At 45.4% G+C, this 13659-nt stretch overlaps 1 protein-coding gene across 1 annotated transcript in view; it reads left to right on the plus strand.

Moving 5' to 3' along the window:
* Positions 1–12166, plus strand: part of Ephb1 (EPH receptor B1) — a 451676-nt gene extending 439510 nt beyond the window's left edge. Inside the window, exons 14-16 of the mRNA XM_052187529.1 lie at positions 4965–5158; positions 6709–6864; positions 10720–12166. Coding sequence (XP_052043489.1) covers positions 4965–5158; positions 6709–6864; positions 10720–10828 — 459 coding nt within the window. The 3' untranslated portion in view covers positions 10829–12166. The remainder of the gene's footprint in view (positions 1–4964; positions 5159–6708; positions 6865–10719) is intronic.
* Positions 12167–13659: the final 1493 nt, after the last annotated feature.

Here is a 13659-nt window from a genome sequence, read left to right on the forward strand (position 1 = left end):
TCTCATTTTCTAGTATTTTTCCTAAATAAAGCCCCTAAGCCTTGTCCCAAATGCAGTTCTCTTCCTAATGGGAACAGGAGGTGACATCATGCTCATTTAAAATCCCCTAGGACCTGGCCTGGGAGAGAGACAGGAGGGGCTCCCAGCAGCTGGGCTGCAGTCACACTCATCAGAAAGCATAGCGGTGTTGGCTGTGAAGGATTTTACAGATGACAATTGAAAAGGCTTTAAGGAAGAGAATTGCAGAGGCAAGTCGGAGTGCTGGTAATTGGGCTTCTGGAGCTCAGGAAGGCCTTTGAACATGTACAGAGAGTTTGTCAGCCAGAGAGAGCAACTTGGAACTTCTGCTACTTGGATCTGATTGACAGAGATAATGAGAGTGGCGGTGTCTGTGGAGAGGAGCTGCGGCTTCATTGAAACATCAGAGCTCAACTTAACCCACTCTGCCCTGGTTCCTCCAGTGCTCCCCACTCCTCCACTTCACTCTCCCCTGTTCAGGGTCGAGTAGGTACCACCTGCCTCCAGCTTGCTAATGGGAAATACGAATTCAGGGACAGCCAAGAACTCAACCCAGAATTTGAGGAAGGGACTTTGCTCGCTTTCCAGAGATGCTACAGTCACTTCCTGTAATACCTGAAAACACTTGGAATTTTCTACAGGTTTCTGGATCCAATCTAACCACACACACACCCCCCCACACACACATACACACACACACATACACACATACACACATACACACCATCTCTGGGCTCATGTGAACACAAGAAGTCACTCTCCTATCTCAGCATTTTGTTTTGGCCCTAGGATGTTTACTTAATTTTTAAAAAATATTTATTTATTTCATTTGTATGAGTACACTGTAGCTATCTTCAGACACACCAGAAGAGGGCATCAGATCCCATTACAGATGGTTTTGAGCCACCATGTGGTTGCTGGGAATTGAACTCAGGGCCTCTGGAAGAGTAGTCAGTGCTCTTAACCTCAGAGCCTACTCTCCAGCCCCGGATGTTTACTTATATTGGACTTTTGGGGGATATTCAAATGAGTTTTAGCAGCCTATGTAGCAAGCTCAGGTTAAGTTTCCTGAGGCATTGCTTCTCATGCCTACCCCAACACCTCCCTCTTCCTTTGAAGTGCCATCTGATCTTGCTCTTTTTTTGAGAGGAAGGGTTTTTCTGTGTACCACTGTCTATGCTGGAACTGGCTTTGTAGACCAGGCCGGCCTCAAATGCCACTCATGTTGATATTCATAAACCTCACCCTGCTATGACCCAAGGAAGGGACCTAGAATTCATCCCAACTAATCTTCACTCCCTCTAGGCGGGATACCCTTAGATTAAGTCTTCCCTTATAATCCAAATGTGGTCCCTGGTATCACAATAAGATGTCTTGAGTAAAAGTGTTTCTCCATACCTTCTCCTCCCCACTCTCCACATCTGTGAGGCAGGTGTCACAAGGAATGATCTCAAAGTCCTGAAAGAGCTCTAACATTTTCTTTGATTTAATAATATTTTAATAATAACCACAAGTGTTATGCACTCCAAAACTGAGAAAAGTTCTAGATCCTTAAAAAGAGAATAAGTATCTCCCAAGTGAAATCATGTCAAAGATGAGGACCAGTGGGTGACCAAGGCGTTTTTTTTTGTCCCCTCCCCCTGCTTTGAGGTTGAGAAGTTATGTTAATCAGCTTTCCATTTCTATTTCAAAACACCTGAGAAAAATATTTTAAAAGAGAAAAAGGTTGTTGTTTTTTGTTTTGTTTTGTTTTTTAAAGATGTCATTCACAGTTGGCTGTCTTCATGGTTTTCAGGATTCTGTGAAATGGGAGATCAGGGTGTGGGGCCTGTTTCCAAGGAAGATGTTCAAGTAGCAGAATCAGGAAGCAAAAAGAAAGAGGAAATTAAGGCAGTTTGCCAATACCCCATTCAGCGACATGGCTTCAATGATGTTCTCTTTCTCAAGCTAGGTCACACTTCCTGAAGGTGTTAGCCTTCTAGCACTAAAGGCTACTGGGCCAGCCTTGAACACATGGCCTTTGCAGACATATCTAAATCATCAGTGTTACAGTTTTGCATGTGAAATCCCCATCGTAGGTTCATGTGTCTTCACACTTGATTTCCAGCTGGTGATGCTGGTTTTGGAGAGTGTGGAACCTTTAGGAGCTGAGGCCTAGCCAGAGGAAGCTGCTCACTGGCAAGCAGGCTTTGAGGATTAAAGGCAGCTCCCTTCTGGCCCAAGTGCTCTACTTCCTGGGTGGCACCATATAAAAAATGGCAGATGACCTTAACCTCTGCCATGCCTTCCCAGACACAGTAGAACATAACTCCATGAACCCGTGAGCCAAAATAGTTCTCCTCCCTGCCTTGAGTTGCCTCTGTCTACTCTTAGCCAATGAGAAATGTAACTAGCATAAAGGATAAAGACTTTGGAAGTAGCAGCAGCTTGAATAATAGCAACAGATCATCTAGAAGAAATAACTGATAGAGTGAAATTGCTCTCAGTTTGTAAACATGAATATGAGAAGAGTCCCCATGGTTGTCCTTTATAGAAAAAGGTAAGAAATGGGATATGGTCATGATGTGTCCTTCCTGTGTGCTTGATGATCCCAAACAGTACCTTCCTACTCTTCCCAAATGGCATTGTCAGCTCCCTACCTGCAGGGAAGCTGCCCACTAGAGAAGAGGTATAGTGTAATAACACCTATACACAATGAGGACTTTTCTGTCAGTCATCTGTGTAGCACTTAGCAGGTATCCCTTCACAGTGCCATCTAGCCTTTCAAGCAACCCACTGCGCAGTTTCCAGTCCATTGATCATCCTTAGACCTCATAGATAAAAACAAGTAGAATTTGCACCCAGGATCCACTATTCCATACCCCCAATCCCTATGTAGTACTGTCACCAACACACACACTCTGCTCCTGGCTGGCTTTTCTGAGGAGAAAGAGCTAGTGACATTTTGATATCCTCTTCAAAAGAAGGTTAGCATGCCAAACAAAGAGAGGAAATGCCAAAGCAAACACTGGGGCAGTTATCGACAAAGTGGCATTGCTTAGGTCTAAAGCTCATGGATAGAAGAGTTGGCACATATGTGGGTGGCCCCCATCCTCTTGATGGCCTGCCTGGATTGCTTGGGTCCTGCACCAGTGTTTCTCAGCACTGTTCCTCTGAGAAAGGGAGGAGAGTTGATTTGCTTGTGGGAAAAATTAGTTTGTAAAGCAGTGCCAGGAGTTTAGGGGGAACACTAATGCCTTCTGCTGCCTTGCATAGAGGCCTTTGGAATCCCCAAGCCCCGTGAGAATGGGGACCTGGACTCTATCCCCTTCTGCTGGGCTTATCATGACCCAGACAAAACTCATCTGAGCACTCAATGGACAATCTCACTTGTCTCCACCATGTTGGGAGACTCCATGCCCCTTGGTCTGGTTGCTTGGAAGGAGTTAGAAAAGGGCAGATGTCAATGAGCCAGGTTAACAGGAACAATGCCCAGTTCCTGGTTCTCATGGATTCCTTAGCTTAGCTCCACAGGGGATAGCTGAGTGCCTGGCCTCTAGGGTAGGGATTACAGCAGCTGCCCTTCAGACACCTTAAAGGCACGTATCCTGTGGGTTTTAGCTGCAGCCTATCATTGGGCGCACAGCATTTCATTGATTCTTCCTCCATTATCCTCATGGGGAAAGTGTGGCCACAGTGTCCTCCAAAGAGGATAGAAGGGAATTTGACTGACAGTACTCTGAAAGAGATAAAAATTAGTCAGTGCAGGGCACTCTTCAAAAGAGAATGTTCCCAGTCACTCATCATTTTATATAGCAGCGATACTAATGTAAAGCATATGTTCATTTTCACTATATGAATGAAAAAAATAATACACTTATTATCGCTAATAACCTCAGTTAATATTATCTTGTGTCCTGTGGACCATCCATACAAATTGCACAAATCTAAGCTGATTGAGGATGTTCACTTTTTGACCAATTTACAAGGTCAGAAAGAAAAGATTAATCAGTTGAAATGAATCTGATTTTTTTTGTAAGTTGAGGTAAAAAAAAAAAACCTAGAAAATTACAGAACTCCAAATACTTTTCTTTATTGTTTAAGTTGCGTCACCTGTTTAATATAAAATCAATTCACAATTATTACAGACAATAAAATACAAACAAGCAAGAAGAAAAACATAAAGAGCGACCATGTTCCTCCCTGTCCAGAGGTGATCGCAATTTCCCTCACAGTGCATATCCAGCCAAGGCCGCTGTGTGTGTGTGTATGTGTGTGTGTGTGTGTGTGTGTGTGTGTGTGTGTGTGTGTGTGTGCCTGCGTGTGTGTGCATGTGTTTGCACAAATGGCAGTGGCCATTTCCTCAGAGGCTGGAAACATTGGTTCTCTCTACAGCCAGAGTTCTGGAGTTACAGGCCATTATAAGCTGCACAATGTTGGAGCTGGGTGCAGTCCACACTCTTTTTCACAGAGCCATCTCTCTAGCTCCACAGACTCATTTTCAAAACCTATTTACATTTTTATTTGTACTTAAGTATGTTTGCTTGTCTCTGTGTGTACCACGAGCAGGCAGTACCGGAAGAGTCTAGAAGAGGGGGATTGGAAAATGTTGTGAGCTTCCTGATGTGGCCACTGGCAACCAATCCTGGGTCTTCTCCCAGAGCAGCAAGTGCTCTTAACCACTGAGCTATCTCTCCAGCCTGCTGACCCTCTTATTCTTAAATAAATATTTGCAGGGACCCAGTTGTATCAGGCTCTTCACCAAGTGCAGGAGACCCAAAGGGACTTTGGACTTTACTTCCTTGGTAGAGAAACCAAATCTCAGAAAAGCCTATGACAGGAAATATGTGGTAATGAGAGCACCTGGCTCAACCTGGATGGAGAACACCCCATGTCTGGGGCTAATATTCTAATGAGTAGCTAGTAAGGCAGTTACTAGTCACGGTGATCTTTTTGTACCGATATAGGTCATCAATGCCATTGAACAGGACTACCGGCTGCCCCCTCCTATGGACTGCCCAGCTGCCCTGCACCAGCTCATGCTGGACTGTTGGCAGAAGGACCGCAATAGCCGGCCCCGGTTTGCAGAGATCGTCAACACCCTGGACAAGATGATCCGGAACCCAGCTAGTCTCAAGACTGTGGCAACCATCACCGCTGTGTGAGTCTAGGGGAGCAGGGTAATGCCTAGATGTGGCGGTTCTCACAATGAGGGGCAGGACCGGCAGCCTCTGTGCTGTCCAGGACAAAGTTGGAGTGGCACAGATTGCTCACCAATGGAAGACATTTGCAGATTTTTGTCTTCTTTGTATCCTTCCCATCTGCAAAATATATTCCATTGTGTCCACTGTGGGCAGATATGCAGAGACCTGGTCTGGTTTCCACCATCTATTGGCAGACAGTGGACTCAGCACTGGGCTCTGTATTAGTGGACTGTATCTAATACGATGAGTGATGCACTATTTCTAGATGATCTTGTTTCTAAGGAGGCATCTCTTTATTAACTGCCCCGGTTGTCTAGGCTTGAAGTTTTGGTCAACAGTTGGGTAATCTGAGGCTCTGATTCCTGTGGGACAAAGAAATACAATGCAGATTCATTTGATATGAATGGATGCACAAAATAGCTGGTAGCTACAACTGCTGTGATTTCCTTAGATACATTTGCATTAATTCATCTTTTAGTTTCTCTTTTCCACCAACACGTAGTAGGCAACAACAGGCCAGTCTCCCATACCCAGTGCTGGTACTAGTAAGATATAGTTCTTGCCAATGTGGAGGTTAAAATAATTTAGGAACAGATGATAATCATTATTCAATCAGTTGATTTATTTTTAAAGTAAGATTGAGATCTTAATGGATGGCGTGGCAGAGTCCTATATAGAGCACCAGAGTGCATACCTCCAGTTGTAGCAGAGAGGTGGTGCTATTGCAGATGAGCTATGAAAGGCCAGAGAACATTGACTAGATGTCCATGGAGATGGGGGGCAAAGATCAAGTGCCCAGCCTGGGAAGAGAGTCGGAGGCTTAGGGTCAGCCAGTTGCTAAGCATGAAGTTGTGGAAGCTGGTTAGGTGGATCAGGCATGGTATTGATTTTCAGAACAATGAACACCGATTGAGGGGTTTGTCGTGTTAGGGTTGAGGAGAGAGCTTTGGGTATAATAGGCATACCCGGCTATAGTGTGGACCTTGTAAAGGAGAAGGCAAGAATCACCAACGAAAAGAAAGTGTCTTAAAGTGGGCAGAGGACATGCGATGATACAGGGCATTAACTCTCTTGGTCTAAAGGGAAACTGGATGTGAAACTGGAGGGACATCAAGGTAGCTGGTGTGAACATGGCTGGTTCAGTCATGTGCGCATCTGCCGCAAGTCCATTCAGAAGAGGACAGTCATAGCTGGGTGGCTATTGCACTCCAGGCTTTTTGATTAGCAGGGAAAAGAAAACAGTTGCCAGTAGATTTGGTGAGGTTTCGGCGAACTGTATGTATCTTTTACAGGACCACATCTTTGGGTGAGGGAGTCACAGGCTCCCCTTCTCCTTCAAGTGAATACCATACCAATCAGTTTGTGTTGTTGATTGACCTGTGACAGTGCCCAGAAATAAGGGACTGGACCTCCAGCTTTGGAGATGGTGCCAGGGGGGAAGAGAAGGGCCAGCCTGGAGTGTCACCTCTCTGCAGCTGTGGGGTCACATGTTCCTCTATCTCACCAGGCCTTCCCAACCCCTGCTTGACCGCTCTATCCCAGACTTCACGGCCTTTACCACCGTGGATGACTGGCTAAGTGCCATCAAAATGGTCCAGTACAGGGACAGCTTCCTCACCGCCGGCTTCACCTCCCTCCAGCTGGTCGCCCAGATGACATCAGAGTAAGTGATGTGACTTGTCCAGCCCAGCGCTATGCATTAAGCCCCTTTCCCTGCTACTGAAGATGATATGGGTGAATGAGTGTCTCTGTGTAGAACCAGCCTTATGGGGCTGCACTTTGGTAAGATGAAGCTGGGAGATGGAGCCGGACTGAGGGTGCGGGTAGAGCTCTAGTCTGGACCCCAGATGAGTTCCCATAGTCATTGCCATAATGTGATTTGTCTAGTCATCGAGGCTCTCCCCCATTTAAGGTTATAGCTTCTGCCCATCAAAGAGAGCACCCAGATGGGAAGGAAGGATTCAGCAACAAGTTGCCAGCAGAGTACTGCACTGATTCTGCAACTGCCCCAGCTGTGTGGCATCCATCCTCACCCTTGGGCAACCCTTGTAAATACACACACATTTCCATCCCCAGCACATTATTTACCAGTCCGCTCCTCCTACAAGAGTGTCGAGGAATACACAAAGTAAAATTATTCAAATAAGATGAGAGCTAGACAGTTTCCTAAAGATCCGCAAGGTCTATTATTTCCCCTAGAATGTGTGGAGCAGCATCAGCGGTGGGAAATGTTAATAGTTTCTCCTTGGAAAAGAGGTCCGACGGTCAAATAAATTTGGGAAATGCTGCACACTTTATCACCCTTGTGGAGATTCACTGTTCATATTAGCATTATAAAGACCGTGAGAAATCCTGAAATAAAGAATCCCATTTCAAATTATTAAATGCCATACAACCATAGTTTTGAGGGACAGGTTTTTATGGAACTGCAGTTTGGGAAATATTTATCTAGTTTCAATCTCACCATTCAGCAGATTCTGAAATAGTACGACACACAAGGCAAGATGGGACAGAAAGCTGCCTTTCTGCCTGCTGGTTCAATTTACATCTACCCCAGAACCCAAAGGGGCCCCAGCCTTTGCTGGTCCCTGGAATAGTCTCGGAATCTTTAAGAAGTACTGACGCCTTAGCCTGGGGAAGAGCTTGTGCCAGTAGCATTCTTGCCTAACAGGCTTTGAACCTGGGGTGCATCCTCCAGCATTGTGTAAACTGGAGATGGTGGTGCAGGTCTGCACTTGGGAGGTAGGGGGATCAGAAATTCAAGGTTATCTTCAGCTACCATATCAAGTTCAAGGCCAGCCTGGGCTACAAAGTACCAAAGTATCGATGCCTCCTGAAGGCTTCTGGTTAACGGTATAAGTCAGAAGACCAGGGATTTCAGTATTCCTCAGGCGATTCTGATGAGGATGTGGCAGAAGTGAGGAAACGCAGGAAAGACCAGGTCCAGATTTTGCCTTTTGCCTTCTGTATTCAAAGAAGTTCAAATAATCCAAGCCAGGAAATCAAACCTTCCTAACACACACACACACACACACACACACACACACACAGGAAGCACCTGAGCTACAGTATGTTCTGACAGTATCAGAGTGGATTCTGGTGGCCTATGCCAGAGGACCTGTCAGTCCAGCAGGCAACTGACAAATGTTAACTGATCACATGTTGTTATATCTTAGGCACAGTATTGGACTTTGGGTTTTTTTTTTTATAGTCAGACCAGTTGCTGCATCCAGGAGAAAGGGGTGGAGACCCACTCCTAGCTTCTCACCACAATGCAGACAGATTCCAGACACTGACTGCTTCCAGCCTACGCCTGGAGTCATGCTCTGTCACTGTGAGATTTGCTCTTATTATAAGTGATAGAGTCTGGGTTTTTCTCCAGGGCAATGGTTTGAATGTGCATCTCCATTTGAATCTACTAAATAGCAGTACACATTTTTTGGTAAAGGCTCATTTCCTAGTGATCCCGCCCCCACCCCCAAAAGACAGCCCTACACGTTTTGAATGATTGCCAACTGTATAGCACAAAAGTTAAAGAAATAAAGTTTAAAATGAACCAGCCTCCCACCCTGTGGAGCCCAGAAGGATCTCCCTGGATGTATTTATGGAGTCAGGGCTACTCTAATCTGCCTACTCTCATTGGCCAGAGTCTTAATTTTTTTTTTTTAAGCTTATTTCTCCCCCTTTCCTCCAACTGAGTCAAATAAAGCTGTTCCTCCAGTCTGGGGAAAGTCACAGAAAAAAGGAACAAGGAGAAGACTAAAAGGAAAGTTAAACTGAAAATTAAGGGATTTAGTTCAAAGTAAAACACAGCCACACAGAAACGACTGGAGAGATTCAGTTTGTTTCTTGAGAGATGAGAGATGGGATAAGAAAGAAAATGAGTAACTGGATAAAATAGATGGCGGGGCAATTTGTGAATTCAGAATTCATGCATGCTTCCCTGAAGTATTTGCAATAAAGGAGATGGGCAATTTGCCTATCTCAAGCAGCTGCAGCCTTGGAGAGATTGACTACAGCTAAAGTGAGGTGGGGGAGGGGCCGTGAGGGCCAAGGCATTGTGCATACAGACCGAATCCTTATAGGTCTATAAGGGTGTGCAGGGTACAGAGGGTCAGGGGAGCTTGGAAGAAATGAACAAGACCATGGAAGCGTTTGAAAGGATGCCCGTGAGGGGGTCTGGGAACCAGGTGTTCTTGATTTTTGAATCCCACTTCCCTCTGCTCACCTGCTCTGTGATATCCAGTGCATTGCTTCTTTGAATGACACTTGTTGTGACTGAGAAGGCACAAGTAAGAATAGTGCCTGTGTCTCTGGTTTGTAGCGAGACAAATGGAATCATGTGCACTAATGAGCATGCATTTGGCCCATCACCTACCTGTAGGAAAACCGTTAGCTGTTAAACTTAAAATTCGTGATTAAGAAACACATCCCTGCAGGATGGTATATAACCCAGTACTCTATGCTGTTATCAGCTAAGGAAAGATGCACGGGTTTCCTTGAGGTCAGATATAAGCCGTGAACTTGTTCAGATTAATTCTCACAGCCCGAAGATGAATTCGATCGGAAGCTCTCTGTCCTAGCCATATTCTTTGGCTTCCTACTTGGGCAGATATTTTAAAGTTATTTTAAGATCACCCTTCTTAAAAATGCATGGCATTAAAATTCAAGCAGAGTCAGAGATTGGGAGCTCAGAGGGAAATATCAGAAGACCAGGCAAGCCCCACAGCTTTTTACCTTCAGTGGGTGCTCACTCATTTAGGCAGAAAGCACCACAGAGTAACCAAAACACGAGAGAGCGTGCACTTGGAGAGTCAGACATGGAGGAGAGGAAAATTCCAGTCTGCCCCAAGGGTCATGGCCACTAGGAAGGGGCTGCTCTGGATCTGCGGTATTAGGCAAAGCTCATGCAAAGCTCATGCAGATTGTGGTGAGAAGGAGGGGTGAGGGCTACTCACAGAAAAAAAAATGAGTTTGAGCAGCAGAATGTTGTCAGTGTGTGCTGGGGAGAGAGCTGTGCTTGCTGTGCAAACATGAGAGTCTGAACTTCTCTGCAGATCATTGTAATAGATGCTGGATGAGGTAGCATTGGCTTATAACCCTGGTACTGCGGAGGTGAAGACAGGTTGATCTCTTACACTCATTGGTCAGCCAGACTGTCATAGTTGGTATGCCACAGGTCATCGAGAGACAATGTCACAAAAAACATACAAAAGAACAAGGTGTATGATAACTAAGGATAACACACAAAGCTGGCCTCCGTATATACATGCTTTTGTGTTGTACATGACACTCTTACTAGAGACTCACACCCATTCACACATATACAAAATAAAAGGCAACATCTAGCCACATTATTCATAAACACTCCGGGCTCATTTAACTGAAGATTCTGGGATTTTTAGTCCATTGTTTTTTTCTGCCTACTCTATCATTTTCAGGAGTGTGCCCTTCAGGGATGAGTCGAAGCTGTGCAAAGCTGCCCTGATTCTCACATTGCCTTCTTTTCCCCTCCTAGAGACCTCCTGAGAATAGGGGTCACCTTAGCAGGCCACCAGAAGAAGATTCTGAGCAGCATCCACTCGATGAGAGTCCAGATGAACCAGACACCATCGGTAATGGCATGAGAACTCGGTGTTCATAGGGGAGGAGAGGAATGAAACGGACCAGGGTCAAAGGGGAACCAGAGGTTGACCACTGTGGAGTGTGCCAGAAAGATCAGCTTCTTGGCTGAGAAACAACTTCCCATCTGTGAAGAATGAACTGGACCTGTTGCCCACCGGCGACTGCCGTTTCTCGGCAACTGAAGTGCGTGGATGCCATGGGAAACCAAACACGTAATGATAAAGACAGAAAAGCGATGCTAAACAGAAGCGAAGCTGAAACCGTATGCATTGGGAACCAAGGTGAACTCAGTGCCCATCCGAGAGGGACTGGAGTTGCCTGCCTGCAGGAAGAAAGGAAGGAGGTGGAGGGAAGGGACAGAAGCCCCGGCTGTGCCATGCTCTCCCTCACCAATGACGTTCTTTTCTTTTCTCCTTTCTTACTCCTCCCTCAGAGCCCCTCCTTCCTCCCCCATATCCATTTCCCTTTGCTCATGACTCATGTAGGGAAGTTTCTTCAAATAAAACCCAGCTCCTGAGTCTCCAGATGTCGTCTGTCAGTTGCCAAAGGACTTTGCTGACCACTACTGCATGGGGATCCAACCAATTCAATTAATGTCTTCATATTGAAGAAGAGATGTACCTTCAATTGAAAACCTTGTTTTTCTTTTGTTTGCATTTTCTGCAAAAAGGAAAAAAAGCAAAACCACAAATTGGAAAAACAAAAACAAATAGAAAAACCTGTTTCCGTGTGCAACCGCACACGTCTGTGTGTCTGCGTTATAAAATGACTGTGCTTGTTCGTGACAGATGCAAACAAGAAAAAAGAATTGGGAAGGTTTTGGCCCTGGGAGGTCTCAAGGGGCTGGAATATGCTGTTGGCCTGGCATTCTGCTTGGCCCACTGGGAAGAAAAAAGGGGGGAGGGAGCATAAATGAGAGAAAAAAGTCTCTGAAGTGTTTGCAAATTAAGACAGGAAACAGGTGAGTGGTTTGAGTTGGGTGCAGTGTGGGTTGTTCCAGAACGATGCTGACTGAAGAGGTATTCTTTGATAAGATCTGAGGAAAAGGAGAGGGAAAGGATTTCTGGAGAATGTTCTTCCACATCCCCAGAACCAGCGATTTGAGAGACGGCGAGGGAGAACTCTTTCTTGCCTGGCCCGTGGACTGGCTGAAAACTGGTGGCACGGAGGAATGTTTCTGTCCTGTCTGTGTTTCTCTTTGCATTCTTTCCTGTACCTCATTGTTCATTGTTTGATTCGCTTTTGTAAATTCCACCTAACACTGAAATATTTTTAATTTCCCCTTTTACCTTAATCTCCTTGCTAATTTTATCTGTCTAATTAAAAAGAGCAGAAGCATGTCTGGGTTTACATACAATGTTGTCAGAGTGTGTCCCTGGCCCCTGTCTTAGCTCACACACACTGTACTAAGTTTACATACAAACTTTAGACCACTTGCTATTGTTATATCTGTAATGTGCAGCTAGAGAGAGAGATCTTACCAGGAGCCGTTGCTCCAGACTTGACACATAACTTAGGGCAGTGAGTGCATTGTCTTCTAGGCGTGGATAACTGATTTGGAAGAATCTTAGTGGTTTGTGGTTTGTGATCAAATTACTGTGGCAGCATGCAGCCCAAGGGAAAAGAGGTTCCCTTGACTCACAGTTCCAGGTGATAGCAGGTTATCACCTGGAACTATCTAAACAAGACAAAACTTCGGGATCTAGTCACATCACATCCCGAAACATCTCATCTCTGTTGAGAGCAGAGAGAGAATGAATGCACACATGCTCACTTGTGCTCAGCATCCTCTCTGCTCTCTACAGTCCAAGTCCAGGCAAAGGTAAGGAATGGTGCTGCCCACGTGGGGCTGAGCCTTCCCACGTCAATTAGAGCAATCAAGACAATTTTCCTTAGCCATGCCCACAAACCTGATCTTGGTAAACCCTTTTGAGACTCTCATCCCTGCAGATTCTAGGTTGGTTCCAGGTTCACAATCAAAATAACTATCACAGGGGAGTTCTGACCTTGAATTACCAGCCCCAGACTTCAATAGCAAGAAGCTTAGAGATGAAGTTATAACCCAGGTGAGCTTACCTCAGAGCATGACTGTGAAGCTGACCCTGGAGGGTGATAGAAGCTAGGGAGAGAGAGAGCATCCTTCAGCAAATCCTCATGTGGTCTGCAGAGGACTCCAGTTTAGCCAGGAGGGTGGAAGACAAAATCTCCTCTGCCTAGTTGATTAGCAATTACATGCACACTTTGCAAATTATCCTCAAAAGAACTTAGTCCATGAGTGTCTTCCAAGTCGAAGCCATATGACCAATCTAGTGTCAGTTTTTCCAGGAATGAGTTTTGATTCGTCACCATGTTCTTTAGACAGCGTCTCTTACCTGAAGTCTTCTCTGTAGCACTACAAACATGAACATCCCTCCCACTTCTTGCTAAAATTCATGCCAATCCCTTCAGTTTGGTGTTTCCCTGAGGTACAGGAAAGGACAGAGAGCACAAAGCACAGAAAAGAAAGCAGGAGATAGCAGCCAATCCCAGGAAGTAGACTTAGTTCTCGGTGACATTGGCATAAACAAGTGGTCAACAACTTCAGGCCTGCCCTTCAGGTTCAGGTGCCCCAGTCAAAGCTGCCCAAGTTCACCCTAAGATCAACAGAGAGCACAACTTAGGAACAGAACTACTGAGCATTGCTAACAGGCAGCCAAGACAGACAGGCCTTAGGTTTTTGCATGTTACATATCTGAGTTCTCACTATAAACGTGAAGTCACAGCAGATCCTTCCTTGTTCTCACTCTCAGACTCAGGATCTCAGGAACAAAGAACTTCCTAGGTCAACAGTAGA

This window comes from Apodemus sylvaticus, chromosome 7 (assembly GCF_947179515.1).
Source record: "Apodemus sylvaticus chromosome 7, mApoSyl1.1, whole genome shotgun sequence".
Classification (NCBI taxonomy): Eukaryota; Metazoa; Chordata; class Mammalia; order Rodentia; family Muridae; genus Apodemus; species Apodemus sylvaticus.